This window comes from Alternaria arborescens (assembly GCF_004154835.1).
Source record: "Alternaria arborescens strain FERA 675 chromosome Unknown contig_5, whole genome shotgun sequence".
NCBI lineage: Eukaryota > Fungi > Ascomycota > Dothideomycetes > Pleosporales > Pleosporaceae > Alternaria > Alternaria arborescens.
In genome coordinates, this window is record NW_021167860.1 from 1,020,797 (window position 1) to 1,048,574 (window position 27,778).

Here is a 27,778-nt window from a genome sequence, read left to right on the forward strand (position 1 = left end):
ATTATCTTGTAAGGTGGTTAAGATATACACGTGTAGAGGTGCGCAAAGTTGGTGGGGTGGCTCACTCGCTTGCCTGGCTCACTCGCTTGCCAACCATGTTATTAGTGGACCAAAGATAAGTGTCCGTAGCGTACGAGCCCCTTACTCAAGATACTCCATTACCATGTCCGGGGAGAGCTCCCCATTTCAGCTAAGGATACTATCCTACCCATCTCTGAATGCATCGGACAGGATGCGGGTATCAAAGGAAGAGCTACCACGTACAGATGCCATTACTCTCTTGCTCCCAATCTTCGTTACCAAATCGTGATCCTCTTTGAACGGGCATAGTTCGTCTGCTATCATCAAATCATGAAAACGCGTCTCATCCATCTTGTGGTTCGTCGTCCTTGCACACGTTCTGTCCAGAGTCTTCCGACCCGTGATTCTCACACCTGTGCCATGATGCTTTGCAATCCAATGTCCGCATGCTCTTTCACCTCTGCGGTTTTGACCATAGCCCCCATCTTCTGCGTAGCCGGAACACTGAGAGCGACAATGTCAACTGTGTGCGTCTCGACTGCTTGCTCTGTAATAGCGACCCCCTCGATTCTGATGTTCTCGCTCCCATCAGTTGTGAAAGAGGATGCTGAGAAATCAGAATCGGTGCCGTTGTTGTTTCCTGCTGATCCATCGTCGATCGCTGTGCTATCTGTAGCGACATCTTCGAATCCACCTGCATACGTCCCGTTTCTAAGTTCATTGCGCTCTTTCTCTTTTCTAACGCGGCGCAAGGCACCGAGATCGAATTCGCCGACGGTTGGAGAACTGGTGTTGTCACGAACTGTACCGGTTCGCGGGAGTGGAAGGGTAATGTTGGATCCTTCAGAGCTGGATTCCCGGCCTGGCCGGAAGATGCCCTGAACTGCTGACTTGAGACCTTGGGGTGTAAGGAGGCTGGGTGCACGAGAGAGAGAACGGGCTATGTCGATGGAAGAACGGCGTCCCATTCTGTAAAATCTACGACGAGGGCGGCGCTGTGCAGAGATCTCATCGATATCGGTTTGCGTGGTCTTGAATGTGATTTCACTGGAATCGGTAGTGTTGGATGACGCTGTGTGCGGAATGCCTGTAGACGTAGCAAAGGAATCTGAAGTGGGCAGCGTCGAGAGGGTGGTGTTTAGGGTCATGGAGGACTGAACCCTGGTGCCAATGGTACGCATAATCTGTGCAGATTTGACCGGGAGTTCTTCTACATCATCTTTTGTCAAGGGCGAGAAGTCCCCATTGACAACTGCTTGAAACGCGATGTACAGACGTTCTCGATAGTACGGGCGGCAGCTATGACAGGCTCTGAGAGCGCATGCTCGAGAATTCTTCGCGTCATTAGCATCGCCTAGTGGGGGCCTGCTACTTTCACTATTTGGATGATACTCACTGAATCTGTAACGGGCAGGCTACTGAAAGTTCCATCAATGCTGTACGTCGCTCCCGCCATAGCTGTAAGCCTAGCCACGACATCACTGGCTTCGGTGGCCTGACGCGTGTCCGATATGACCTGCTTCAGCTCTAGCTTGAGTTCCTTGAGCTTCTTCAGTTGCGTGGCCGTGTAGTGGCCGCTCTCCGCATTACGAATGATGCTCTCGCCCAATCCAATCCTCTCCAGCTCCTGTCGCAGTGTCGACTTGACCGGCTCGATTCTTCCATGCTCTTTTGATAGTATGGTGCGAAGCGTTGTGATTTTATGATCCTGTCTGCATTCGTAGAGGAACCCGATGGAAGGTGAGCGCCCACAAATGCTGCAGTGCTGATCGTGGCCGAAGACGCGATCCATATCTAGGTGGGTACAGTTTGGAACTCGCATGGGTTTCCCCATGGCGGCGTGGTGTTTGGTATTTCCAGCAGGCCCAAGGGTACTGGGATCGACTGTTGCTAGGACAGGGCGAGCACGCGACAAAGAATCTAGAGGGAGGAAGAGAGCGAAAGGTGTAAGAGTGTAAGGGCGTGGTGCAGGGTTGATGTTGCTGTTCTGAGACAACGACAATGATGGCACCTAGGTAGGCAAGTGCACACACGCTTAGCCTGTGAGAGCAAGTGAAGGCGTGGAAGGAACAACGTAGAAACTCGAGGCAGTGGCAAGACGAGTACTCTAGTGAGTTTCGGTATGTCTCCAACAAACGAGAGATTCACGAGTAGAGGCGAGGGGAAAGAGAAGTCGGACCCAATTAAGACCTCGAGGAGGGTCAGTCTACAAAAAGGGTTTGTCACCTGTCGGACAATGCGGATTCTGGCAGCTTTGCACGTTGCGAGTTTGGTCTGGCCGCGTGATTAAAAATTACCAGTACTCGAGGCCTTCTGACGGTCTCTGCACATGTCTCGACTGTTTGTTGTTGTCTTGGGATACAAACGACGAAATGAACAAGAACGCTTTGACGACGCTTTGGAACAAGACAAAGGAAAAACAGACAGAAGGAGGAAATGACATGCGAGGCAATTTCAAGCCGACGTAAACAGCAAGATGGAAGTGTACCATGTATAGGGGGACGATTGCGTGTAGTTGCATGTGGTGAGGAAGTTGAAGTAGTACACACAAATGTGTCTAACTCCATCCTGTGACACGTCAAGCTGTCGCAGTGAGCAGACGAATGATTATCATAATATCAGTACCATTGAGAGATTGTTTGATGTCTCGTTGAAGCGGTGCATACTCAATGCAAGTCCATCCGTATCGGAGAGGCTGGGGATGTAGTCGGCGTGAGACGATGTCAAGATCACCAGGCGATAAGAGGTCGATAGAAGTGACTTCAGGATCGCGCTTGTCAGAGTAAGGATACCCTGCCGTGACGACGCTATCAACCTTGTGCATGACTGTACTCGCCATCGCCCACGAGAATCACAATCTTGGTTGGGGAAAGAGCCGGTAATGGGCCGTGTGAGCGCTGGAGCGAGTCTCAAGGTGGCTCGGTGCAAGCAACCACAGGCGGCGAGTCCCGACGCGCTCTTATCCGCTGGCAAAAAGCATCAGGGCGAACAGGTACGCAGTTTCCAATGCAGTGCAGGTGTCTCGCATAGCACCACCGTACGCAAAGAGTCTGTAGAGACAGCAGGCTGGACAGCAAGAGGTTTAATCATCCAACCGAGGTCGTTGTTGTTGTCAGATCACGACACCTGCTTCCGCGTCTTGTCGGCGCTAAAGCTTGGACCCGAGGTGTTTACCTCCCCAGCCATCCGTCGCCGTCCAGCTCGTCGACACCCGCACTCCCCCACAAACATCTCGTCGACTGCAGCATCATCTTCTACACGCGCCCATCTGCCGTTTGCTGCTGTCGCATCGCATTGAGGCGCCATGTCGGTCAAATTCGAGAAGGAGACGACGACCAAGACAACAGCCGCTGTTGCCGACGCTCTGGAAGGAAAGGATGGAGTGATGCACAATCTCGGGCAGGCTCTGACCAAAGGCGGCGGTCCCAATGGATACCTCGCTGTGAGTGTGGTGCGATTCAAACATGTGATGAGCCAATTCACTGACTGTGGGCGCGTCAGGCATACCTCAAGCAGCTGCAGAGCAACCCGTTGCGCACCAAGATGCTGACTTCAGGTACTCTGTCTGGTCTCCAAGAGTTCCTGGCCTCGTGGATCGCCCACGACAGGAGCAAGTCGGGTCATTACTTCACCTCGCGTGTCCCCAAGATGGCCATCTACGGTGCCTTGATCAGCGCGCCCCTTGGACACGTCTTGATTAGCGCCCTCCAGAAGGTCTTCCAGGGGCGCAAGAGCTTGAAGGCAAAGATCTTGCAGATTCTCTTCAGCAACTTGCTTGTAAGTCCAAGCGCGGTCGGCCGTTGTACGTCAGCGCGTCGCTAACGAATGCAGATCTCGCCCATCCAGAACAGTGTGTACCTCGTCTCCATGGCCCTCATCGCAGGCGCTCGCACCTTCCACCAAGTCAAGGCGACAGTCAAGGCTGGCTTCTGGCCTGTCATGAAGGTCAGCTGGATCGTCTCGCCCATCTCTTTGGCATTCGCCCAGCAGTTCCTGCCTGAGACCACCTGGGTGCCCTTCTTCAACATTGTCGGTTTCATCATCGGCACATACATCAACGCGCATACCAAGAAGAAGAGGTTAGCTGCTCTCAGACGAAAGCACTACGGTGACGGCAGCGGCAGGAGTCAGGGTCCGGGTTCGCGCCCTAGTTCGCGCCCTGGCTCGCGTCCCGGCTCCGTCAGTGGAAGGCCTGTCGACGAGTATGGCCGTCCCGACGACCGCCCACGCTACTAAATGACAGGCCTGGTAATGACAGCGCGATTGTCCGGAGTCCTGTTCGCTGTTATATACCGATCGACCGTAGGAACCCCAACGGTCAGAATGAGGCATCACCCGTCTTTGCTCATGTGTTACGACAAACTCGGGGAACGAGATTCGGCTACCAGTCAGGCGCTTCACCATCTAGTGCGCTTTCATGTTCGGTCCCCTTTACGTGCTTTGTATATCCCATCTGTTTTTCTGTTAAATCACTGGAACCGCGACTGGCGTTCGTTGCGGTTACCACCAAATATACACTATTACTTCCACCTACTATTCGACCGCTCCCACCTGTATTATGTCGCCATCACGTCTAACCTATACAAAAACACATCTCCGTTGGTACTGACATTCGTTAGGCTGAGCGAAGAGGCGGCGTTGGAAGCCGTCCGCCTATCAGAACCTCAACTTCTGTCCCAGCATCCGCGCTGTGCAGCCATGTATTACATTTGCCTACCTAGTACCACGCGAAGTTGACCCTACGGACGTGGTACAGAGTCGTTGTGCCAAAGAAGGACTCTGAAGTGTTGAGTGTCGATCTAATGTTGCCCCAATAGGATTATGCCGATGAACCGCGGGCCCATGCTCGCGGATTGTCCACGACAAACAATACGTGATAGCCCATGTGTTACGCTAGGGTCGGTGATCATTCGTGCTGAATACGAAGACTCCGAAAGAAGATGCTGTGAACGACTATGCCACGCCACATACCAGCAGCGGTGCTCCCGCCTTACTCAACTATAAGAGAAGGACGGATTCAACCTGGCGCAGAGGTCCACTAACTCATGACGCTTTTGACGCTCTGCCAAGACGATCAGCCATACACGCAACCCATTCTGGTCAATCATATGACTCTCGATTCTGCTGATCAACTTGCGTTGTTACCATACGGTGATCGCCTCTTCGGTGGAGCAGGGCTTGCTCGATCCAGATCTTACCCCTCCGATTCAGAGCCAGATCTTTACGTCCCCTTCGAGTCTTATGACTACCGGCGTCCGCTATCGAGCGTTGCTGTGCGACTTCAGGATCCCTTCCTGAAGTGCGAGAGAGATCTTGGATGGAACATCGACTGGGCAGTTGCTTTCGTCGTTGACCGACTGGAACAGAGCTGGGCTGATACAGCTGATCAATTCAAGAGCATCAGGATACGGGCTGCAAGTCTCGAGAGGGACGGACTAATCCAGGAGATCCCATATCGTATCTTCAACAAGCTGGACGAAGTATTCTTTGCCGGCCATTTGAAGAACGCTGTCTTTCTCGATATCGGAAGCCTGGGCTCTGATGTCTCGGGAGCTACCTACGCCCACAGACTGGGACCGAATCCTGATGTCAAGCGCATCTCAATCGTCCTAAACGTTGACGCGCTCGAGTACGCCGACGCGAAAGACACTATTGCGATTCTGATTCACCACATGATACACGCATACTTCCTCGTTGCTTGTGGTGGTCAGAAAGAAGATGAGGTGGACTACGGACGGTTGAATCACGACGTGCATTTCGGAAAGATTATGCTTACTGTCAAGAAGCTCTCAGCTGTACACGGTAGAGAGTTGTCGCCACTGAACTATGGGCACAGCTTGTTCGACGTCCGCTACGTCGAGGATGGCTATCACAGTCCACGAAGAAAAGAATCAATTGAGCGTGAAGATCGAGAGCAGTGGAATTGCAGTCACTGCCATAGCGATATGCAGGGGCCGTCCGAAAGCGAAGTGCATAAGTGGTACGGGAAGGTTTGTAAGCCTTTGTTCAACCAACCTAAGTGTGCGCGAGAGCTAGGAGTTCAGACATATAACGATCGGTGCCATGAGCTCGAGACCAGACGCCGCGCACGTCTCAGACCGACTGCTAAGTCGGTCGAGTTCGTGTTCAAAGACAGGCCTGTCCTCTTCGATGCAGACAAGTTGGAAGGCTTTCTAAGTGTTGCACGAGCTTTTGACAGAGTAGGTAGCCGCTTTCTCACGATGCACAAGGAGGTATCGGAGGACACTTTCGTCCGCTTATTGGAGTTTCTTCATACCGGCTCCTACCGTCCTGACCCACGCCCATTCACTGCTGCTGCTGCCGGGTTAGGCATCGCGCGTCGAGGGTCACCGATCATCAAACCTCAATCAACAACTACTGACGCTTGTGTCCTCGTCGATGTGCAATTTGCCAAGCTTGGCACATTGATGGGCTTCGACGACTGCAAGAGCTATGCGTTGGATAGGATGAACGCCTATGGCATACTCAACGAAGATCCTGTCGCCATCCTTAAAGAGATCTACCAGGGGTATGAGCCTGATTCGGACCTCAAGGACTGGGCACGCAAGTTCCTCGTCAGAGCACCAAGTACTTCAAATCCAGAGTGCTGCACTACAGCGATTAGTGTCACCACCGTAGAGCCACCGAATCTTATCAAGCTCGAGAGTGAACAGAGCTCGCACCGCGCACGCTTTCTCGACGCCGTTGACGCAAGTGGAGCATTAGAGAACGATGTCAACAAAGCTCGTGCTGAGCTCAAAGCTGCTGGTTGGTACAACTGGTCATCACTTCTGCCTCATGACGCGCCTAGGCTCCTCACCAACCGTTCTACGAGCTACCCGACCCATTCACTGGCACTTGGTTATCGCTCGTCTACTTCATTCCCCTGGTCCAGCGTCCACGACCTCACAGACCAACTTTCCTCGCTGGATATCGAGCGCCTGCGAAACTTGGAGCGTGAGAAAGCTCGCGACCGTGAACGAGAAGAGAAGTTGAGAGATTATGAGCGAGCCAAGTACAGTGACATCGAGCGTGATCAACTTAGGAAATTGCGTCGAGAGAAGGAGCGCGAGCTGGAGAGGGAGAAAGAGAAGCTGAGGAGGTTGGAAATGGAAAAAGAGAAGGTCAAAGAGGCGCATGCGCAGTTGCAGGCTAGCGCTGCGATTGAAGCGCTTTTTGGGCGGCGTGGGCATGGATTTGTAGAGGACTATGGGTATGAGTAGACTGATGATAGACGCTTGTCGGAGGAAGGCTAGGGTGTTGATGTTAATGTGATGTACTACAACGCCGATTGAGTTTTGGCATATCCTTCTGAGACCGCGAACATTGCATCTACAACATGTCCACATATTCGGTCTATCCATTTTGTTCTCATCAAGCACTCGTTTTTGCTCGACTGAAGTTTGCTGTCAAGTTCCGACTAACTGCGCCTTCTCAAAGCCAGCGATGAGACCTGGACCAGATTATTCGTACAACTGATATCTATTGCCCTTAGTCCTATGGTATACATAACCCTGCTGCCTATGCTCATGTATACTATCAATCGTTGAATAGACCCCTCGCTCACTACTGCCTCCCCCACCGCTATGAGCTCGTATCGAATTGGATCATCTGGATCGCCAGAGATTGCAGTGAGAAGTTAGATACTCTTTCTGGTGCAATCTAGCTGCCTGTAGCTCAAGGGCACCATACTACTCCATGATCTCTTGTGTGAGAGTGCCGTGGAATAGTACTTAACCTGTAGTTTCGTTGCTGATCATCGCCTCGCGATGGAAACCCAAGTCCGATAGGGCTGTCGAATTCAGAGGACGTACACATCGGAGAGACAGGATATCTGTGAGATGAGAGTGGACACACTGGTAGGTTGGGCTAACAACTCGCTGGTTGGCTTTCCTGAAGGTGTCGTCACACAACACATCCTGGGCGGTGGCTGAGCTTTCAGGCCTGTCAGATGCATGCTCGTGCTTGACTCCACGGGTTACCGGCAATTGGGAGCGTATAGAGAGAATGGGGGTAGAATAAGACAGCATACGCATGTAAATGGCTTGCGACTGTATCGCACGCCAGGAAAGAAGCCGTTACTGGCATTAAACACGGAAGTGCCCCGCAACCCCGCACAGCATCCACGTATGTATATACCGAGACTGATCGCGAATAACGCACATTGGTCTTTTCTTAGAACAATCGATGTATAAGTCTTTCGTGTATAATTGTTAGCATCAATCGGTCCACTCCAAAAGCACTCAAACCTCACTATACACTTTTCAAACACCATGGCCACCAGTCAAGAGATCAACAATGCGCGTTTCAGTAAGGAGGCTCTGGAATGGGATTCAAACCAAAAGCATGTGGAATCGACTTCAAAAGCACTTGAAGCCATCAAGCGCTACGTACCTGCGTTCAAAGATGGTCGTAACAAAGGTATAAACAGCCCATCTACCACTAGTCGAGGACTAACAAGCATCACAGAACTCGACGTGCTAGAAATCGGTTGCGGCACTGGCCTGCTATCCTTTATGCTAGCTCCGCACGTACGCAGCCTTATCGGCGTCGACACAGCAGACGGCATGATAAGTGCCTTCAACACTAAGCTGGCGGATCTTCCAACAGATCACCCGAACCTGTGTTCAATAAACCACTTCCTAACGAACCCAGACTCGCATGAATTGCAAAGCGCAGCAGCACTCCTTGCCACGCATCGAGGGGAAGCCACATCACCGCCCTACTCGTACCGATTTGATCTCGTGGTTTCTCATTTGACCCTGCATCACATTCCTTCGATGGCGGAGATTCTAGAGACGATGAAGAAATGTTTGAAGCCAGGGGGTGTTGTTGCGTTGACAGATTATGAAGACTTTGGGCCGGAAGCTGTGCCGTTTCACCCGGTGAGTAAGAGGCCAGGAGTCGAGAGACACGGAATCAAGAAGAGCGAGATGGAGGATTTGTTATTAGGGACAGGATTCAATGAGATTAGGGTCGACGAAGCCTTCGTTCTGCGAAAAGAAGTTGATGCTGAGGATGGGAAGCCGGTAAGAGAGATGGATTTCCCGTTTTTGCTGTGTTTCGGCGTAAAGAGCTGAAATACTCGGTCGTATGTAGACGTTCACGAATACTGTTCTGTGGCGTCTGCGAATGATTCGGAGTAGCGGCAATCAATAATCCTTTAGCAGATCGTTCACTGCTTTCGCAGCGAAACGTTTTCGCTCGGCCTCTTCCATGCCCTCGCCCATCTCCTTGATAGCAACCATTTTCTGCATCATCACCTCCAGCTCTTCAACCTCTTTGTCCCCTGATCCCTGACCTTCATCGTCGTCAAACCCAGCCAGCGCACCTTTCATGCCAAACAGCTCCATGTTCATCTCCGCCTCTTCTGCTGCAAAACTGCCTTCGAAGCCGTCTTCGTCGCCGCCCATGTCCAGATCTGCCATGCTCTCCCATTCCCCAGCCTCGAGCGCTTCCCGAACTCGGTGTACCCCTGTCGCCTCTCCAAACTCGTTTTTCCCCTTCTTCTCAGAGTCGACGTATTCAAAACCATAGTCCATGGCGAGCTCTTCCCATTCTTCATGACTCTTCTCAAGGTAGGGCGTGATGGATTGCGGCATCGCAACAGCCAGACACACCATGTCGCCGCCGTAGCCACATGCGCGCTCGATAACATCGGATACGGCCTGCATGGTCTCTTTGATCACATCTAGATCCTTTATTTCGACTGGCTTCTTAAAGCAGTATATCCATGCACCGAGCGCGGTGACGACTTCGCGAGCTTCGGGCTTGGTGAATTCGGTGCGCCATTCCGCGACGTTGGCGAGCTCATCGATCCAAATAGGAAGGGTTGCAGTGTAGTATTTGGTTTCCAGACGCCATTCGTGCGTAAGGCCGGCAGTGGTTTCGGACGTTGGTTCGGGGGCGGAACCGGTGAGCTCTAGGCAGAGTCAGTGAATGCGCGCCATGTGGGAAAACAAGTTACCTTTCAGCAGTGGAAGTACACCTGCCTCGGGCGCGCCAATGGCAAGAATACGCCGTGGGTTCTTGATGTCCATGTTGTGTCGGTGGAAAAAGTGTCTAGTTGCGGAGTTCTCGGGGGTCTCGCCATTCAACGTGGGGTAGATGCCTGCGAATATCAAGAACGTTCGCGACTACGCCTGGCTGTATTGTGGTCCTTCGTATGCCGCCGAGCAAGTTTAGATAACACAAGGTATCTTCGACAATGTAAAAAATTGTGCATTCATCCCATTCAAAGGTATCATCAATTTTGGAGCTATCCCAGTTCTCAGCGTATGTCCAGCAAAATGCGATCTGGTTGCATACCTGTCCTTGCCTCCATTGTCTATTTCCCGCAGCCGAGGGCGCGCGTCCTCGCTGGTGTCGCGCTTCTCGTAACTTGCTCTCTGCTTATGTCGTCTTTCCGCTGCCATTTCTCAACTCGTTCAACGACCACCGCCGCCACGAGTGCTAGCCCTTGCCCTGTTGACTGTTGCCCGACCACGCGCAAGACCGACACCGCGACCCCTTGTGCCTCTCGATCGGAACATGGGGGCGTTCCTATATTCTGTTAGCGCCTTTCTTGTTCGACGGGTATAACACATCATACCTCAACATGTCGGGAACAATGAAGTACCGCACGTGGCTTCCCCTGATGTACACTTGTTCGAGATGTGAGACGCGACCGTCGCGAGCGGTGACAGTGATGTCCTTCAGCTGTACGTTCATGTTGTCCTCGGCTACTGTCTGTTAGCAGGAATGTAAGGGGCTGGGAGACGAGTCCAGTGCGTACCTTCGATTAGCTTGCCACGGTAGACTTCACCCGATGTGATCTCAAGCGTGACAATGTGACCCTGCGTTCTATTAGCGCAGGTTCAGAGACCAGTATCCAGCGGTGAACGTACTGCTGCCTCGTTGAGGAGCTTGATAGGGATACCGATAGTGCTCGTCATTTTTTCTGTGTAGACTCTGAACCAATATGTCGAGTATGTCTAGCTCGGTCTCGCGGTGGGACGTTCGTGTAGGTTGCGAGAAATAGGGCTTCGTGCCGTAGGCGCAAATCGCACTCGTTGCGCGGATCTTCTCCAAAGAGTTATTTGCCTGTGTTCGTTACGTAGTGGTTGTCGACAACAGAAAAGAGCGCAAAGTTGGGCGTCGTGGTTGCGAAGCGCGTGCGCGATGCTAATATCACTGTCTACAGAAAGTTGAGGTTGAGCTCGGACCAAATCTTAGTCATCATGCCCTGTCTCCCATACTATACTCAATGTTCCCTTATCTTTGATCATCAGAATCACGACCAACATCTAGGCGTCACTGAACCCTTCTCATAATAGCATTTGTTAACTTCTATACGAAAGTGTGCATGGATATTGCTTATGCCACACGTTGCGTTCATCTCAATGGTACATCACTGTGATATTATTTTGTCTCAGCGAAACCCATGAGCATTTCCGATGTGAGAAGATTGTAGTTTATAAATCCACTTGAAGCACATGCAGGTAACAGCCAAAGTCTACGGATGCTCGGTCTCTGTTGTTGGCGTGTCGCAAAGTTCGGAACAAGATCGGAATCATCGGAAAGAACATCTTTCGAAAAGCGTCGCGCCACAAACGCGTCACCACTCAGTCCCGCCCCTGCAACCACGTCGACTAACATTCCCAATGAATATCTCGGGTACCCTAAACGTCTTCCGGCTACTGAGAGATCCAACTCTGTGCTTGCCTCAACATACTGTCTCAACATTTAATCATCTCCCCATTCCTTTGTCCAAAGCTTTCAGAAAAGATGGGGTTGCTGGGCAGAAAGAGGTAGACATTCAAGCTGTAGTACTTGACAAAGACAACTGCTTTGCTGTGCCACATACCGATGAGATTCACAAACCATATGAAGTACTGATACACGTATCACCTCGCTCAGAACTTCGTTGACCACCTTCATAGGACCATTTCCAGCGCCTTCGACACGCTTATCCGGGTACGAAACTTCTAATAGTCTCCAACACGGCTGGAACGTCTTCAGATAAGGACTATGCTCAAGCTGCTGTCTTGGAGGCCAATACCGGGGTCAAAGTTTTGCGACACTCCACCAAGAAGCCTGGCTGTGAGGAAGAGGTCATGGCTTACTTCAGGGCACATCCAGATTCTGGCGTAACTAGGCCGGACCAAATCGCTATTGTAGGTGATCGCTTGTCCACGGACATCATGATGGCAAACATGATGGGTGGATATGGATTGTGGATCAGAGATGGAGTGCAGGGACGGGGATTTGTAAGTGCTTCCGCTCGGAGAGAACATCGTGGAGAGTGGCTTCACAGAATCGCATGTGAAACCTTTGAGGCTAACGAAATCACAGTTTGCGAGAGTTGAAGACAGGCTACAGAACTTCCTCTTCCGAAGAGGTTATGCTGCGCCTGATCCTAGCCGAAATCAATTTGAGTAGTACATCAAATGGATTGGTCGACCTTAAGCTGAAGACATTGATATCTGCTTCTTTGGAAGACAATCCACTCTGGACGGCAAGTCACTGTCTCGTCTGCTACAAGTTGTACTGAAACCATGTTTGTTCTGTATCTCTACGAGATAGTCATTTTAATCTAATGACATGTCCAAAACTTCGATCTACTTCTGATCCATGACACGCATACATTTTCAGAGCTTTGCTGTAATGTGGAAGCCCAAGGTACGATTGGCGGGCTCTGCCCCTCTAAGTGACGCGCTTTATAACAACAACCACTAAACGATGTTGTAAGGAGCATCCTTTAATAGGCTTCGTCAACCGTTAACTATTGGATGCATAGCCGATCGTAAAGATGCAAGACTACGGTTAATGTCAACATCCCTGTACGCTCGGCTTCGAGATAATTCTATAATCGCAGACCTTCCATCCCTAGATCTCTCTGTCAACGCCAAAACTCAACGTAGGCAACTAGACAATCCAAATTCGAGACCATCTATCACAATGTCTACCTCGCTCCAACAAGCTTGCCACATAGGGTCGTGGCTGCTTGTCACTAATTCGCCTCCATCAAGCTGCGCCGCATAGTAGCATAAACGACATTACACATACTGCGTCCCCCTCCCTTCCAAAGAAGTTTAGCCTGCAGGTAATATGATCTGGTAGATGGCTGTGACGTGGCTAGCAATCAATATACCTGGACGACCCACATGAAAGGATATGTTCAAAGAGGAGCAAATTACTATGAAAACAGCTCTTCTTCACCTTCAATAGCTCTACTCCATACTCACTCACCCTCCGAGCACATAACAACTCTTTCATCAATCCGAAGTACCTGACACAAGCTACCTACTCCTATCAGTCCTCATCAAGTATGTAACAGTACTGAAATGTTCCCTTTAGTCCAAACTGAGATATACAAATACATCTACTCACCTCTCCGATCGCTGACTTCCACTCGAAGTATACAGTCAACACCATGGTCATCTACTCCACGATTCTCGGCGCAATCATCGGCTCTGGCGTCCTCACAGCACCAGCACTTGGCGCACCAGCAGCCCTCACGCCAGCATCTGTTCCAGCGGCAGCTGGCGCAAGACTCGGCGGTATAGACATGAACCGGGCCTGCCGCGACCAGTATGGCATGGGTTACCCCGCTGGCACGATTGGAAATTCATGCAATGACTGGCAATGCATATTGTATAACACGAATTTTGGTGATTTGTACTATCCTGTCGATACTCCTGCAGCATGTAAGAGGCAGTATGGAAACAATGTGTATGCTTGGTGCCAAGGCGGATGGGACAAGTGGTCTTGCTATAGGACATAGACGGACATGAGATCAACACCCAATTTGAGAAGCAAAGCCCTCTTATCGTGCTTGATTGATACGTCGCTTTCGAGTTGATACTTTCACGTATTACTGCTCCATGAAACATATTTAGTAAGGACTTTGGAAGTCTGCAAAGCCTGCCGGATATCTCAGGACGTGCGTCCTAACACCACGTTGGGCATCTATGTTTAGCGAGCCTTCTTGCTCTTCTCTACTTCATTTCTTTCTTTTTGCATGTCCATTGAGTTTATCGAATTCAAAGGACGCAACCGTAAGCAAAAGTCTTCCACGATACGCAGTCCAATAGTTGAGAAATACGTGCCACAATGGGATGCTAGTGGGTCAACATCTAGGCCATTCATTTGAACTTGTTCAAGCAGATACATGAAACCGACTATCGCGGAGTCAAGCGCGAGGATGTCCACTGCTTGACTAATAGATGCTGCTTAGGTGATGTAAGGATAAGTGATTTCTTGACGAGACGATAGATTAGGGTATCGACAATTAGGTTCGTACGTGGAGTGAATTGTTTATGTAGAAGTGCGTAATCAAATATAAATGGATTGTGTTGAGAACAGCCCATATCGGATCTCTGGATCTAATCATCACAACAGTCAGCACATGTAAGGATGGAAAGTCACGCCTCAACAAGGTGATTGTAGCCATTTCAGTACCTGGTAAAACAGTGATTATGGTCGCCATTCGTCAATGATTCGTTGCGCCACAGGGGATGCAGATAAGTTTCGGTAGTTCCACAAGACCTTTGGTAGTAAGATTTGTCCAGCTAAGATAGGAGTTACACAAAAGACTTTATCGATCGATCTTATGGCTTTTAAGACCTCTCCGGCATAATGTTTCTGCTTCTGCTAATCATAGAATAGTTTATGTGTGGCGGACGGTATAGTAGCACCTACGTGATGTCAATATAACCCCTTCAACAGCAACAGCCTCTAGACATACTATCTCGTCCTTCGACTGTTATCTCTCTACTGCTGTCTCTTTAGCATCAACATTCTGCGCCTCGCTCTCCTCTTTGTCGCCCACTTTCTGCTCGGCCTCGACCATCGGTTCCTTGTCGCCCACTTCCTCTTCATCGCTCATGTCTTCGTCGCCCATGTCCTCATAACCCACGTCTCCGTCGCTCATATCCTCTGACCACGTCTCTTCTTTTACCTCTGCGATCTCGCGATCCCCTCCCACCCCGGTGTATACTGCTATCGGATGAAGCGCATCTGCCTCAAGATCAGGGGCGTCCTTAGGTCGCTTATCGTCTTCGAATAAGATTTGCCTAAACGTATGCAATTTAGTTCCTTTCTTCGAATTGTATAGAGCATACCTAGGTACTCACTTTGCTTCTTCCAAACACTTATGAAGATCATCTAGCGACTTGGTTATACCCGGATTTGTTTCGTCATGATGCCATTGCTTCGCAATACGCCAGATGGTTTCAGCCTTGATGTAACAGGATTATCCCTCATGCCAATCTTCTAGAGTACATGCAAGAATTGTGAGGCATCTTATGCGGTGGTATCTAGGAATAGTGTAATCGGCGAGTAAGTTGCGCAATGCCTTAACACAATCATCGATTTCGTGTTGTTCGTGGAGCTCAACAGCAGCGTTGAAGCACATGCTAAACTGGCAACCGATTTCTTCCATAGTGACTGTTTAGAATGTGTATAGGGTTGATGTGGGTGCGAGAGAGAGAGAGACCGTTTCGGAGGCTTGCGAAGTGTTGGGTAGCGTAGCGATCCACAGATACCGGTATCTCTAGCTGCACGTGACAAAAAAATGTGCAAGGGATTCTTCGGTGTGTATGTCATTCCGTGACAATCGACATTGTATTTATGGTGGGCCAGTCAGACGGTTAGCATACGTCACAAGGCGATCCTCACCCAATAGACAAATCTAACGCGTTTGCTCACTTGTGCGGCATGAAACATCTAGATGTATCGCATGCATCCAACAGCATTTGCACATCACTACGATAGCAATCATGCTTTTACTGTTATATGATGAGGCATGTTTCCTTGATTTATCAAGTTTAATCGTCATACGTGAGGTCTCTTCGTCCACCGAATTCTCCTTCGCCTCAGTCCTGTCTCATTTCCGACCATTGGGCGTTCTCAATTTGGGCGTCGACATTGCCGCCTGCTAACCCTTTGCTACCTTTACTACTGCTAGTTTTGTAGAATGACGCAATGTATATATATGTGCCTGATTGCAGTCCAGTGTTTGGAAGGAACACCGCGCCAAGCAAATTTACCTAGGTAGTCACTGCAAACATCCGCGGATTACACCAACTCTGCTAATAGAACTCTCCACTCCGAACACCGACTCTGTCTCTCTGCGTATACCAGCAGCAAGTTGACTGTTTCAGAGCGCGATCACCAACAATATGCCACCGAAGGCGGTTCAGACTCCGGCTCCGTTGACGGACACTGGCGACAAAAATCCAGGCCGGCCTGCTAACAAAGCAAAGCAAAACCCACCTCCAAGGATGAGAAAGGACTACGAGCCAAGAGGTTGAAGAGTGCCGTCCAGCCCATTCAACCTTTGTCATCTGATCTGACCAATCGCGTTTTGGGACCATCATCGCATCTTGATCTGAGCAATCTTGGTATCATAATCGACTAGACAACGGAAGACACCTCCCTTTTCGTGGACGTGTTCAAGAACAAAGGTTTGAAGCTTGAGGATACTGCGCGCAAATCCCCATACGTTCTACCTACGATTTGTAAGTGCATCAGGACATCGAAAGGCCACACCAGGGACTCGCAAATGGAACAACAAATGCTGACAACATTACAGTTCACGTACGAGGCAGTAACGCCTTGTCTAGAATCAAGAAATTCCCAGGTTCTTCGTCTTCCTATCACCACAACTCAGCTTGGTCAATCAAACAAGTTGCCTACCTGGGATTATCACTTGTGTTACTCAAGTAGCTTGGTATATCTTGTTGAGAGAGATGATGTCGATATCTAGGCCTAGGCAGATTGTACGACTCAAGCCATCACGCGCATGGATTGACTAGTAGACTGCGGGCGTGGTAAGAATGCACATGCGATTCTTACTGTTATCTGGCTCGATTGTGGCGCAGTAGAATCGTTGACCGGCTTTTCACATACCTTGAAGATACTTGGTCGGTACCTATACGGTTGCCTGGTTGTGCCCCGCTCGTTCGTGGCGCTATACCCTGCAAACGCAGAACGCATTACCGGTTTTGCGACAACACGCTTAACACAGCCACGAGCGTTTCCACAATTCATAACAAACACGCGGTACGCAAATGAATCATAGCTAGGTGGCTTGGACCAATGGGGACGCGATAAGGTCATCAGGCGGTGCAGCGGGGCTGGGCTGAGCTTCACAGCTTACTTGTCATCTTTCGGGAGCTCCTTGTTCCAACGAACAGCGCAAGGCATACATTAAACCCATCTGACCGGCCCTTTCTCTACACTCCAACTCTATCTCAAGAATCAGCCTTGTCCGTTTTCTTGAATAATCGATCTACTACTACAACCTCCACACACAAACAGTAAGATGGGTGTACGTTGCGGTCAGCTCCTTGGCTGCCCCTCCATGCCCCGCTGCGTCATAATTGGGCTGACATGTCTGAAATAGCTCGCATCGAAAATGCAAGCGATGAACGCTGCTTCTGGTGGCTACGTAAGTTTCCAAGTGGAATGTCGATGCTGGTGATGATTCACTAATGCAACGTAGCCTGGCCAGCCACAGTATCAAGCATATCCAGGTGCCCAAGGTGCCGGTGCTCCCGGGGTAAGCCCAAAAAGCTCCTTCTTTCTCTTGTCACTTGCTCTGCGTCGTCATCGCCCATTCCCTACCCGCCACCTAAGACTAGGCATTCGCAAACCTTTTACCTAGTCTCCACTCTGTTTTTGGCTCCAACTGCAATAAACCCCGCCCCCGCCTGGAACAAATCCACTCTGGACTTGACGCGCCACACTTTGCTCCTGGACCTAGCCACACATGCCTCTATCAAGCAAAATGGCCTCTAGCTACAGCGCCTATCAGCCCAACGCCGGGCAGGCGCCAAATCCTTATGCGCAGCAGCAACAGCCTGCACCTCCTATGCCCCCGCGTCCTGGTTCGTACGCGCCGCCACAGTCACCATTTGCGCAACCAACAGCTCCAAATTCTTATGGCACATCTTCACCGTATCCTCAAGGACAGTCGGGGTATAGCAGGCCTCCTCCGCCACCACCAGGACAACAGCCTCAATCTCCATATCCTCAGGCGCAGTCTCCGTATCCTCAATCACCATTTCCCCAGTCGCCACAGTCAAACCAGGCGCCTCCAGCGCAGTGGAATCAACCCCAGGTTCCACCGCCCTATGGACAACCACCTCCTCAACAGTACCAGCAGCAAAACCAATGGGGTCAACCACAACAACCTACTTACGGACAGCCGCCGCAGCAGTATAGCCAACCTTACGGCCAACAGCCCCCTTATCAGCCAAATGTTCGTACTAATCTAGACTTTCTCGATTTTTTGTCTCCATCCTTGAATTTTCAATACGTACGAGCAGAGACGCAGAGCTAGTGATATTTGTTCAAAGTTATATACATACTAACATAATGTCAGGGTGGTCCTCCAGGACAGCCTCCGCAGGGCCAGTATGGCGCACCTCCACCACAGGGAGGCTATGGCGGCCCCCCTCCTCCTCAACAGGTTCAAGCTGGGCCAGCTGAAGTTGCAGGCTACAAACAGTTGCTACAAGCTTGTATCCAAGAAAAGGGTCTCCAGAACTTCCCAATCTGCCAGAACCTCGACCGGATCGCCCAAGATGCACCCTCAAAGATCAACCAAGTCATCCAGCGCTGGCGTATCCAAAAGGAGATCGCCAATGACATTGTCAAGCTGGCACTATACGACATCGTTCTATACATCGGTAGGTCGCAAAGAACTAAGCTGCTGATCAAGCTGACACCTTCCAGACGACAGTGGTTCCATGCAGTTTGAAGAGGAAGGCAGCCGTATCAAAGACTTGCGCCTTATTCTGGAACGAGTCTCCTTTGCTGCTACGCTCTTTGACAACGACGGAATCTCAGTCCGGTGCATGAACACCGACCTCTCTAATGCTCGTAACCAACAGGGTCGACCTCTCCAAGATGGCGTCGCCACTGAGGCCCAGATCGAAGAGATCATGCGTGGTGTGAACTTCAAGGGCCTCACGCCTATGGGCAGCTCTATGGAGACAAAGGTCATCAATGAGATAGTACTCCAAAAGGCACGATCCGGACAGATGCAGAAGCCAGTACTCGTCATCGCTATAACTGATGGACAACCGGCAGGTGAACAGCCGAACAAAATCTTTGATGTCATCAAAGGAACATACAGACAACTCCAGTCAACGCCCTATGGCCGTGGCGCTGTCGCCTTTGAGTTCGCCCAGGTTGGAAATGATACGACTGCCAGGGCATTCCTCGGTAAACTCGATGAGGACCCTGAGGTTGGCCCTATGGTTGACTGCACATCCAGTAAGTTTCCCTATTTACGGATCGAATTCGTGCTAACATGAATTTAGACTTTGAAAACGAACAGGAAGAGATGATGCGTGCCAACCCACCTGTCGATCTCACACCGGATCTTTGGATCCTCAAGCTTCTTCTTGGTGCTATTGACCGAAGCTACGATTCCAAGGACGAGAAGACCAACCCAGCGCCCGGAGGCTACGGTGCACCACCTGGTCAATATGGCGCGCCTCCGCAAGGCTACGGTCAGCAGCCACCGCAAGGCTATGGCCAACAGCCGCCCCAAGGCTATGGCCAACAGCCACCACAGGGTTACGGTGCTCCACCTGGTCAGCAACCCCCTCAAGGCTATGGTGCTCCTCCACAAGGCTACGGCCAACAGCCACCCCCACCAGGTCAGTACGGTCAGCAACGACCGCCTCAAGGTGGTCCCGGCGGATACCCAGGTCAACAACAGTACGGCCAACCGCCGCCAGGTGGCAGGTACTAGGAGTGGATCCATGTATCAAAATCCGACGGTCTGGAATGTGAGTCAGATGAGGGCACGGTATGGAATTTGAATAATCCTGAAGGTCTGGGAATCATTGCTAGTATTGAACGGCCTCATGCCATCATGCCATTACGATTTTCCTTCATCGGCGAGAGTTGAGCAAGGTTCATAACTTTTCGGTAAGGAAGGTCTCAATGAAAGTCTAATGATTTCTCTTCATTCTTTTACGTGGATACAAGTATCACGTCTCATCGCGCGTGATCTCTCACATGTCAGCAATTTTTTGACGTTGATCGCTAGTGGTGTGATGCGGCCTCTGCCAGTTAATCATGACTCTTACAGCGCTAGTATGTAACTGACAGAGGAGGAGTGTCAGATATCAAAGTCGCATCCGCATAGCACTCGCGATACTTCACCTTTCATTCAGTATCGCGACCATTCACGGAGTGCAGGTCGTATGAAATGCCGTGGCGCGGAGTTCCTACAGATTAACACCAACGCACATTTATCAGGTTTGAACAAACTCACACAGACCCAAAGACCATATCTCTTCTACACATCATACACCAAAGACACTAATGTGCCTCTGCCAACTAGTATTGCAAAGCTCCATGGCGCCGCCTTGATAGCTCCAACTTATCATATCGTCGTCAAAGTCACAGATCCTTCCTCTTATAGCTTTTACTTAACACACATCTGTGCCATCGACAATGCTACGGAAGTACCTCTTGCTCGCGTACACCGTTCGATTAGCACCGCAATAAACGACTGGAAATACGAAAACCTGCAATGGAACTCCACCAACCCTAATCGCGGTCTCTGTGTGCGGTTCAGAATAAATGCGAAGAAGAGAGAGAAAGGGGATGGGAAGGAAAGAGAAGGCGCGTGATATACAGAATCTAGCGCAGCAAGACGGTGAGAGGATGCCGGACAAGCGGGAGGCGCTAGCTATGGCTTGTATGATGAAAGTAGCAAGAAGGGCCATTGGTAAGTCGATATTCTACCAGTCCCGGTGACTTGCCCGTGTTCTGATGAGTATTTGGGCCGCGTGCTCCATGAAAAGGACTTTGGGGCAATGGGTCAGGAGGAGTTCGTGATCATTAGTACTGAGAGCGAAGGGACAGTTCAAGCGAGCCTGTCAGTGGACAGCAAAGAGGAACAGAGTGTTGTTGCGAGAATCAGTGGCAACGATCATTTCGAGGCTGTCTATGCGCTCGATAATGCAGTAGGTGTTGAGCATAAGAAGCAGCGGAGAGAGGAGCAGCATCGGCATATATCATGATGCTGCTGACAGACTCAAGACCAGAACCAGATGGCGTGCTCTTCCTGTTAACGAAAAAAAAAAAGCTTGGTCTTGTCCTGGATGTGGTGCCCACATTCGCCCACCCTCCACTGTGACAATATGTAGGTACATAGATAGAGAACAAACCCCGCTAACGACATCGGAAGAATTCTATCAACGACTCCACACCCGCACAAAATGCCCGTGCGACAAGTGCGACTTGGTATTTATACCGTTTGGACTCCATTCGCTGCCCTCTCGGTGTTTAAATTGGTCGCTAACGGCACTTCACCTGAGCTTTCCGGGGAAAATAGATTGGTTAGGCGCACGAAAACCAGGCTCGCTTCCGTCGCGAAGCACGCCGCTGCACGCCACAACCACACTCTGGGGTAGGTACAATATCGCGATAATATCAGCTTGTGCGCCTGTGATCGGATTCTGAGCGATGGAAGATCTTGGAAGTCATATGGTGGATGTCGTGTGTGGATGGAAAGCAACACAAGCTATGTCTCGCCTTGGTGACCATGCCCATTGCTGCTACAAGGCCGTAGGCAAGGGGCTCGTGGTCATTTAAAGACACTATACGATACTTAACTTACCAGATTTAGTCGGTCATTGCGCTCCGTTCTTTATCGAGGAGAACATGAGAAGTCAGTAACACCATCTCAAACCGTGGAAGACATATAAGAGAAGAATCGAACACAGCATATCTCCATCAAAGCAACGACACTCGCTATCTGAAGCTTCACAGATCCACTCCTCTACAGTCTCTATCATGTATACCTCCGCGCTCTTTCTCGGCGCTCTTGCCGTCCTCCTCGACACCGCATCCGCCCATGGCTTCGTCAAGGGTGTCAACGTGAAGGGAACCTTTACCAACGGCTCTGACCCAGTCTGGTACTACTATGCCAAGGATGCTCGTCCTCAAACTGCAGGCTGGGATGCCCTGAACCAAGACATCGGTTTCGTCGAGCCGAACTCCGTCGGCACTGCAGACGTGAATTGCCACAAGAGCGCCACAGCCGGACGTCTCTATGCCAATGTCAATGCCGGTGACACTATCGAATTTGAATGGAGCACTTGGCCCGACAGCCACAAGGGCCCGATCATCAACTACATTGCACCTTGCAACGGTGATTGCACCACTTTGACACCAGGTGCTCTTCGCTGGTCAAAGATTTCTCAGTCGGCTATCATCAGCCCCGGAACCTGGGTCACAGATAAGCTCATTACGGACAAGTTCAAGGTCTCTACTGTTCTTCCAGCTAAACTTGCACCTGGCAACTACGTCATTCGCCACGAGATCATTGCACTCCACGGCGGTCAGAACGTCAATGGCGCGCAACTGTACCCTCAGTGTAAGTTTTTCCACTGCTCAGCACTTAGAAGATGCTCATGATCGATCTAGGCTTGAACCTCAAGGTTGGAGGTAGCGGTTCCGTTAAGCCGTCTGCTGGTGTTCCAGGTACTAGCTTGTACACAAAAGACATGCCTGGCATTGTGTTCAACATCTACACCAACCCTACCACTTACACCTTCCCTGGTCCGGCTCTGTGGACTGCCGCTAACTAAGTCATGGTGTCCAAACGCTGTGTTGGAAACAAACAGGATTGGAGAGCACTGGGACGCGGATTGGTGATGTTCATGGTAGACGATGTGTGCTGAGTTCTCTTCGTGTTTATACTTGGTCCTCTTGGTAGTTACGTAGACCTAACAATCGTTTCTATAGTCTAACCTTTACCCATGCTGGCTGTCCCGTACACGGGAAAGTTCTTGTTTTTTTAGTTGTACCTAACGCTGAAAAAACGTCCTAGAGGCATATATATCATTTATCAATATGTCAGTGTCTCAACAGAGTTACACAAACGCCCTGGGTGCGGTTTGAAGTTGGGAACAACTTAGAAAATATCAAGAGCTTTCACGTACAAGAACTGTGCTCCCTTCAATCGAATTCTTATTGCTACAAAGATGAGCGATTACTAGGGCGATGAGATGATGTTTGGGATGTGGTCCTGACAGATAATTGTGCAAGATCAGCAGCCTCTACAGGCATCTGTCTTTACGGTGCCTACAGAGTCGAGATCAGTCAAGAAGTGGCCTGAGCGGATGAACAGAGTCTTGAAGTTTTGTAGAGGTATATTGCAAGCCTAGCATAGTCCCTAGAACTAAAGCAATAACAGTAGGGGGACTAGTTAGCCAACCATTGGGGTGAAAAACGCCAGACTCCTCATTCCCGTTTTGAACAATACACTCGATACATGATCGAACAGCTTCTCGCCCAAACTCGCCGCATGCGCATTGCTCTCTTTACTTCCTGACCGTCTTGGCGGCCTTGCCAACAACCTTGACGAGCTCACCGTACGCCTCGGTGAACTCCTCGTCGCCCTCGCCTGCCTTCTTACCCATCCTCTCCTTGCCAATCATGACCACGCTGGTGGGCCTCTTTGTTGCGCTAGCCTCACCAAGCTGCGCGCGGCTCTTGATGTAGATGTACGGTACGTTGTGGTCTTCGCAAAGAACGGGGATATGCGCAATGACGTCCATGGGCGAGATATCGGCAGCGATAACGACAATGGCGCTGGGGTCGCTGGAAGTACCTGCGCTTGAGGCGGCGGATTTGCGCAGCGCCTTTACGACTTCCTTTACACCACGACGGAGGGTCTTGGATTTGGCGGCTGTAGTGGAAGAAATGTTAGTTTTTCCTGGTTGCGCCAGATGGCAGGAAGACAAAATAGGAAGAACATACACTTCTTGACAGTCTTGAGGATCTTCTTGACCTCCTTGTCATTGTCTGCAAGAGGGAACGCAAAGGGAACGAGTGCGCCGCGCGGCTCATCGCTGCCGTCAACGACGTTGACCATGGAGACTTCTGGCTCTTTCTCAAGCTCGGCCTCGAGCGCGTCTACCATCTCGACATCGCCCTTGACCTTCTTCTCCTTCTTGTCCTTCTTGCTCTTGGACACGCCATCGGTCTCCGCGCGCTTTTCCTTCTTTTCCTTCTTGTCCTTCTTCTCCTTCTTCAGCCTCTTCTCCTCGATATCTTTCGACATTGTGTAGTTAAGCGACTGTAGTTTATCGGTAGGAGTTAGAAATGTGGGTGTGTGGTGGTGGCTGGTAATGCGTCGTGCTGTGGTCGGGCTGGTCGCGGAGCTCTATTCGCGAAATTTTGGAAAAGTTCAGACTGAAGCTCAACGCGCTAGTGCTGTAGTGTGGCACGGACCATCCATCAATTTTAGTGCCTTCGCAACCATGGCACAGCACAGCGGAGCACATGCAGACATCACAGACAGATTGCGTTCCAAGTCGTCCAAGTGAGATGTATTCATGTAGTACTGATTGAGATCAAATTGCATTTTCACTTCATGTCTACTACCGGAATATCCGCCATCTCCGTCGCCGCGAAGTCAACCCATGAAATACTGTGGTATATATAGAGAAAGAACCTGATGCCACCAGAAACAAAAGGCATTACCGAAGTGGAGGCAGATAACAAACAGGTATTAGCAGAAACGCGTCAAAGGCAACGCTAGTAGCAGGACCGAAGTAAAGTAGTAACGCGCCTAGGGCCAGCCTTCGATAGTCCAGAAATGCCGATGGGTATGAGCGAGGGAAAGATATTAGAAGAATACCAAACGAGGAGAGCATGAGCTCGAGTGTGTAGGATCTGGACCAGACCGCCCTGTGCGCCGAATTACCCCAATCTTGAAAAGTGAAATGAGATAGGAATAGACTGATGCTGAATGCGCCAAACTCCTTGCCATGCTCCCAGGTGCGAGGAGACGACGACGACAGGCTGAAGAAAAGCCCACATTCTGTGAAAAGAAAAGAGAGATCGAAACAAGATCGCGAAACACCAAGGGCAGCGCAAGCGATAGCTCGCGCTTAATAGGCCATTTGCATCTCAAGGACCTGGACGCCGCCAGCAGCCATCGATGGCGTAGCAGACCCGGATCGAGACGACATGGCATCTTCGTAGCCAACAAGGGCTTGTGAATGTAGTTTGAAGGCCTCGCCCATGAGTTTAGTGATACTGTGTTTTGTTAGTGACAAGTCCGAAACATAGATACTAGTTTACATACCCCCAAACAACGACCTCATCGATCATGCTTCCCCAGAGTCGCGCCACTGTGGAGCTCAGCTTTGCACCGTAGACATCTACCGAGTCGTCATCGAATAGGTTGCGCAATTTGTTGTACATTGCTAGCTCCTCTTCGGTAGCTGGCTCTTCGTCGTGCTCAAGGCGGTAAAGCCACAGCGTTAGGATGACCATCAGATCCATACCAGTAAGTGGATGCTCGATGCTCCAGTTGGTAGCAGAAGTCCGTGCGACCCAACGGATGCCTTGCACAGCAGCAACCTCGATACAGTCGAAGCATTCTTGAATGACCTTGATCATTTCCGGAGAGCGCTGAACCTTGTCGCGGGCATTCGTCATAGCAGCAGCTACTTCGTAAGAGTCGTGGTAGCGGAGGGCTTCCTGAATGGACTTGAGATCGACCACTAGTCGGGCTCTGGTGTTCCTGTACAATGCCATGGCGTTAAAGATGAGTGGGTGACCCTTGTGTGGAGCGCTCAGTTGAACAACGACCGTCTCCGGCTCGCATAATTCGAGCGATTTCTCCCAAGTCTCCAAGGCCAGACGCAGCTTGTACTCGGTGACTACGTCCTGAAGAGCTTCAGGGCTGCGCTTGTGGTACCATACTTCGAGGAATAGTGCATTGATCATGACGCGTGTGGCGAAGGCACTGTAGCGCGCAGTCTCGCCTTGGAATAGATTGTCATGTGCTTGACGGAACGTGATAATCTTGGAAGCACTCAGGCTTTCGCGCCATGCTTCATCGTCAGATACCTCCATGGTCCAGAGCGACTCCGAAGAGGGCAGCTCTAGGGTGTCGAACTCGTTGAAACCCATTGCTGGCGTGTGGTTGTAGGTGAGAGTTAGCAGACCAAAGAAAATGTAGACTGCATAGTAAGTTCTGCGGCATTGCTCATCGACGACCCATTCTTCATGGTTTGGTTGAGCACCATCACGGGCGTCGGAGCGAAGCTTGAGTTCATATCGGTTTCCTGCAACCATCTGCGGTTTGTTAGTGGCTGTGATGAGCAGGGCAGGTAAAAACATACGTTGGCGAGCAGACTCTTGATTGAACAAGCCCACTCGAGTCCTTTTGGATCACCACTCCAGCTGCTGAAGATCATGTTAAGCAGGGTACTCTGCATAGTCCACAAAGGACATTTGCGGGAGCTGAAGTTCTCCTTGTTCTGAAGGAATTGGTTGACTAGGACCTTTGATCCAATGTGCAGCATGTAGGCCTGATCCTGATCAAAGATGTACAAGGCACCTATCGATAGCACGGCAAGTAGCAGCGGGGCAGACACCTCAGTCGGGTTGAAGGTGGCGGGATGCAAGAACGGCAGATGGTGATGGAACAGATCAAAGTACGTCTTCAACAGGCGGTTCAGCGTGTTCAGACTAGGCAGGTGGAACGTCTCCAAGAGCGCGTTTTCACTGTCATACTGCTTGATGTTCTCATATATCCTTGCGCACTGCTCCTCCGAGTCTAGCTGAGGGGCGCGGGTCATCATCAGAGCCTGGTTGGGGCCGGGCGACTTGCGGTAGTCAACAGGCGACACAGGTCCCATCATGGAGGGATAGGGCGAGAGAGCACCGGGGGTGCCCAGCCCGTTGCCGCCGTTCATTGCTGAAAAAGTAGGGGCGAGACTATCACTACCAGACATGGTGCGCTCCATTAGTGGTGGCAACTGATGAGGGTGCGAGCCGAGTGCGCTGGCGCTGTTGAAGGCTGAGTGCGTGTTCGGCGAGGACTTGGGCTCTGACTGGGGAACCATTGAGTCTCGCCACGGCATCTGAGGCAGCATGTTCTGGCCTGGAGCGGTGTATGGGATGACAGGCTCCATCATGGATGGACCTGTGGGCGATATGACGGGCTCGTTGTGCTCGGGGATCATCTCGGGTTCCTGACTCGCCATTGCTTTGTGATGGAAGTCGGTCATCAGCATGGCAGCGGCGTTGAGGTCTTCGTCCTCGTGCATCGCATCGTTGTCAGCCTCGATGCGCTCGAGCGTCGTCGCACTCTCGACGGGCGCGGCTTTTGAAGGCCCTTGGTCGGCCGCCTTGGTGTTTGTTCGTCGCTTCTGTTCGCTGGGGAGGGGCGCCCCGCCATCCTTTGCGTGGACGGTGCGGTCGTGGCGCAGGAGGAGATCACGACGGACAAACGTGGATCTGCATTTTAAGCACCTGATGCGAAGTCAGTACATTTCTCGCCATTTAGCTCGTACAAGGGCGTCTGCTTACTTGAAGGGTCTCTCTTTGGTATCTGTGGTGAGGGGCAAGTTAGCGATCTTCTTTCTCTTGTCTTCCCCGCAGCGCGCATCCACGTCGCGCATGTCCCGCATCAACAAACAGCCACCCCGCCCAAAACAAGCGCATCTCGATCGCGAATATAGAGAATGAAATAGGGTAATACGAACGCGATCTTTCGTGTCTCGAACGATGCTCTGACCTCGAGAAGGCTCTGTTGCAGAACTGGCATTTGTACTTTTCCGAAGTCAGTGCATGTCTCACACGCATTTCGAACAGGCACAGCTTACCTTCTTCTCGGGCGCGCCCGTCTTGCGGACGGCGGGCGACGAGTTGGACGCCATCTCAATGGATGCGGCGTATGGTAAGGAATCGTAGCGGTGTATGGCCGATGATGGGAGAT

General features: G+C 50.9%; 13 protein-coding genes across 13 annotated transcripts; 7 read left to right on the forward strand and 6 right to left on the reverse strand.

Annotated features, from left to right (window-relative positions):
* Positions 1 to 428: 428 nt before the first annotated feature.
* On the reverse strand, positions 429 to 1,855 carry AA0111_g3031 (hypothetical protein; the record flags this gene model as incomplete). Its single annotated transcript, XM_028648870.1, has 2 exons — positions 429 to 1,355; positions 1,418 to 1,855. The coding sequence occupies 2 exons, from the start codon at positions 1,853 to 1,855 to the stop codon at positions 429 to 431; spliced, it is 1,365 nt and encodes a 454-aa protein (XP_028509639.1).
* Positions 1,856 to 3,325: 1,470 nt separating this feature from the next.
* Positions 3,326 to 4,257, forward strand: AA0111_g3032 (hypothetical protein; the record flags this gene model as incomplete). The annotated part of the gene is made up of 3 exons (XM_028648871.1): positions 3,326 to 3,463; positions 3,523 to 3,798; positions 3,853 to 4,257. The coding sequence occupies 3 exons, from the start codon at positions 3,326 to 3,328 to the stop codon at positions 4,255 to 4,257; spliced, it is 819 nt and encodes a 272-aa protein (XP_028509636.1).
* An 809-nt stretch (positions 4,258 to 5,066) lies between these two features.
* AA0111_g3033 (hypothetical protein) lies at positions 5,067 to 7,244 on the forward strand (the record flags this gene model as incomplete). The annotated part of the gene is made up of 1 exon (XM_028648872.1): positions 5,067 to 7,244. One exon carries the CDS (start codon positions 5,067 to 5,069, stop codon positions 7,242 to 7,244), a length of 2,178 nt encoding a protein of 725 aa, XP_028509637.1.
* A 1,050-nt stretch (positions 7,245 to 8,294) lies between these two features.
* AA0111_g3034 (hypothetical protein) lies at positions 8,295 to 9,101 on the forward strand (the record flags this gene model as incomplete). Its single annotated transcript, XM_028648873.1, has 2 exons — positions 8,295 to 8,442; positions 8,491 to 9,101. 2 exons carry the CDS (start codon positions 8,295 to 8,297, stop codon positions 9,099 to 9,101), a joined length of 759 nt encoding a protein of 252 aa, XP_028509642.1.
* A 72-nt stretch (positions 9,102 to 9,173) lies between these two features.
* AA0111_g3035 (hypothetical protein) lies at positions 9,174 to 10,061 on the reverse strand (the record flags this gene model as incomplete). The annotated part of the gene is made up of 2 exons (XM_028648874.1): positions 9,174 to 9,943; positions 9,989 to 10,061. The coding sequence occupies 2 exons, from the start codon at positions 10,059 to 10,061 to the stop codon at positions 9,174 to 9,176; spliced, it is 843 nt and encodes a 280-aa protein (XP_028509643.1).
* Positions 10,062 to 10,448: 387 nt separating this feature from the next.
* AA0111_g3036 (hypothetical protein) lies at positions 10,449 to 10,955 on the reverse strand (the record flags this gene model as incomplete). Its single annotated transcript, XM_028648875.1, has 4 exons — positions 10,449 to 10,563; positions 10,613 to 10,742; positions 10,796 to 10,856; positions 10,908 to 10,955. The coding sequence occupies 4 exons, from the start codon at positions 10,953 to 10,955 to the stop codon at positions 10,449 to 10,451; spliced, it is 354 nt and encodes a 117-aa protein (XP_028509640.1).
* Positions 10,956 to 11,663: 708 nt separating this feature from the next.
* Positions 11,664 to 12,441, forward strand: AA0111_g3037 (hypothetical protein; the record flags this gene model as incomplete). Its single annotated transcript, XM_028648876.1, has 3 exons — positions 11,664 to 11,891; positions 11,943 to 12,269; positions 12,355 to 12,441. The coding sequence occupies 3 exons, from the start codon at positions 11,664 to 11,666 to the stop codon at positions 12,439 to 12,441; spliced, it is 642 nt and encodes a 213-aa protein (XP_028509641.1).
* Positions 12,442 to 13,435: 994 nt separating this feature from the next.
* On the forward strand, positions 13,436 to 13,786 carry AA0111_g3038 (hypothetical protein; the record flags this gene model as incomplete). Its single annotated transcript, XM_028648877.1, has 1 exon — positions 13,436 to 13,786. One exon carries the CDS (start codon positions 13,436 to 13,438, stop codon positions 13,784 to 13,786), a length of 351 nt encoding a protein of 116 aa, XP_028509634.1.
* Positions 13,787 to 14,767: 981 nt separating this feature from the next.
* Positions 14,768 to 15,168, reverse strand: AA0111_g3039 (hypothetical protein; the record flags this gene model as incomplete). The annotated part of the gene is made up of 2 exons (XM_028648878.1): positions 14,768 to 15,077; positions 15,134 to 15,168. The coding sequence occupies 2 exons, from the start codon at positions 15,166 to 15,168 to the stop codon at positions 14,768 to 14,770; spliced, it is 345 nt and encodes a 114-aa protein (XP_028509635.1).
* Positions 15,169 to 17,329: 2,161 nt separating this feature from the next.
* Positions 17,330 to 19,771, forward strand: AA0111_g3040 (hypothetical protein; the record flags this gene model as incomplete). Its single annotated transcript, XM_028648880.1, has 7 exons — positions 17,330 to 17,335; positions 17,411 to 17,455; positions 17,510 to 17,566; positions 17,771 to 18,268; positions 18,392 to 18,698; positions 18,745 to 19,287; positions 19,335 to 19,771. The coding sequence occupies 7 exons, from the start codon at positions 17,330 to 17,332 to the stop codon at positions 19,769 to 19,771; spliced, it is 1,893 nt and encodes a 630-aa protein (XP_028509347.1).
* A 2,057-nt stretch (positions 19,772 to 21,828) lies between these two features.
* AA0111_g3041 (hypothetical protein) lies at positions 21,829 to 22,625 on the forward strand (the record flags this gene model as incomplete). The annotated part of the gene is made up of 2 exons (XM_028648881.1): positions 21,829 to 22,411; positions 22,462 to 22,625. The coding sequence occupies 2 exons, from the start codon at positions 21,829 to 21,831 to the stop codon at positions 22,623 to 22,625; spliced, it is 747 nt and encodes a 248-aa protein (XP_028509346.1).
* Positions 22,626 to 23,360: 735 nt separating this feature from the next.
* On the reverse strand, positions 23,361 to 24,103 carry AA0111_g3042 (hypothetical protein; the record flags this gene model as incomplete). The annotated part of the gene is made up of 2 exons (XM_028648882.1): positions 23,361 to 23,728; positions 23,800 to 24,103. The coding sequence occupies 2 exons, from the start codon at positions 24,101 to 24,103 to the stop codon at positions 23,361 to 23,363; spliced, it is 672 nt and encodes a 223-aa protein (XP_028509345.1).
* An 832-nt stretch (positions 24,104 to 24,935) lies between these two features.
* Positions 24,936 to 27,461, reverse strand: AA0111_g3043 (hypothetical protein; the record flags this gene model as incomplete). The annotated part of the gene is made up of 4 exons (XM_028648883.1): positions 24,936 to 25,083; positions 25,133 to 26,130; positions 26,178 to 27,312; positions 27,370 to 27,461. 4 exons carry the CDS (start codon positions 27,459 to 27,461, stop codon positions 24,936 to 24,938), a joined length of 2,373 nt encoding a protein of 790 aa, XP_028509344.1.
* Positions 27,462 to 27,778: the final 317 nt, after the last annotated feature.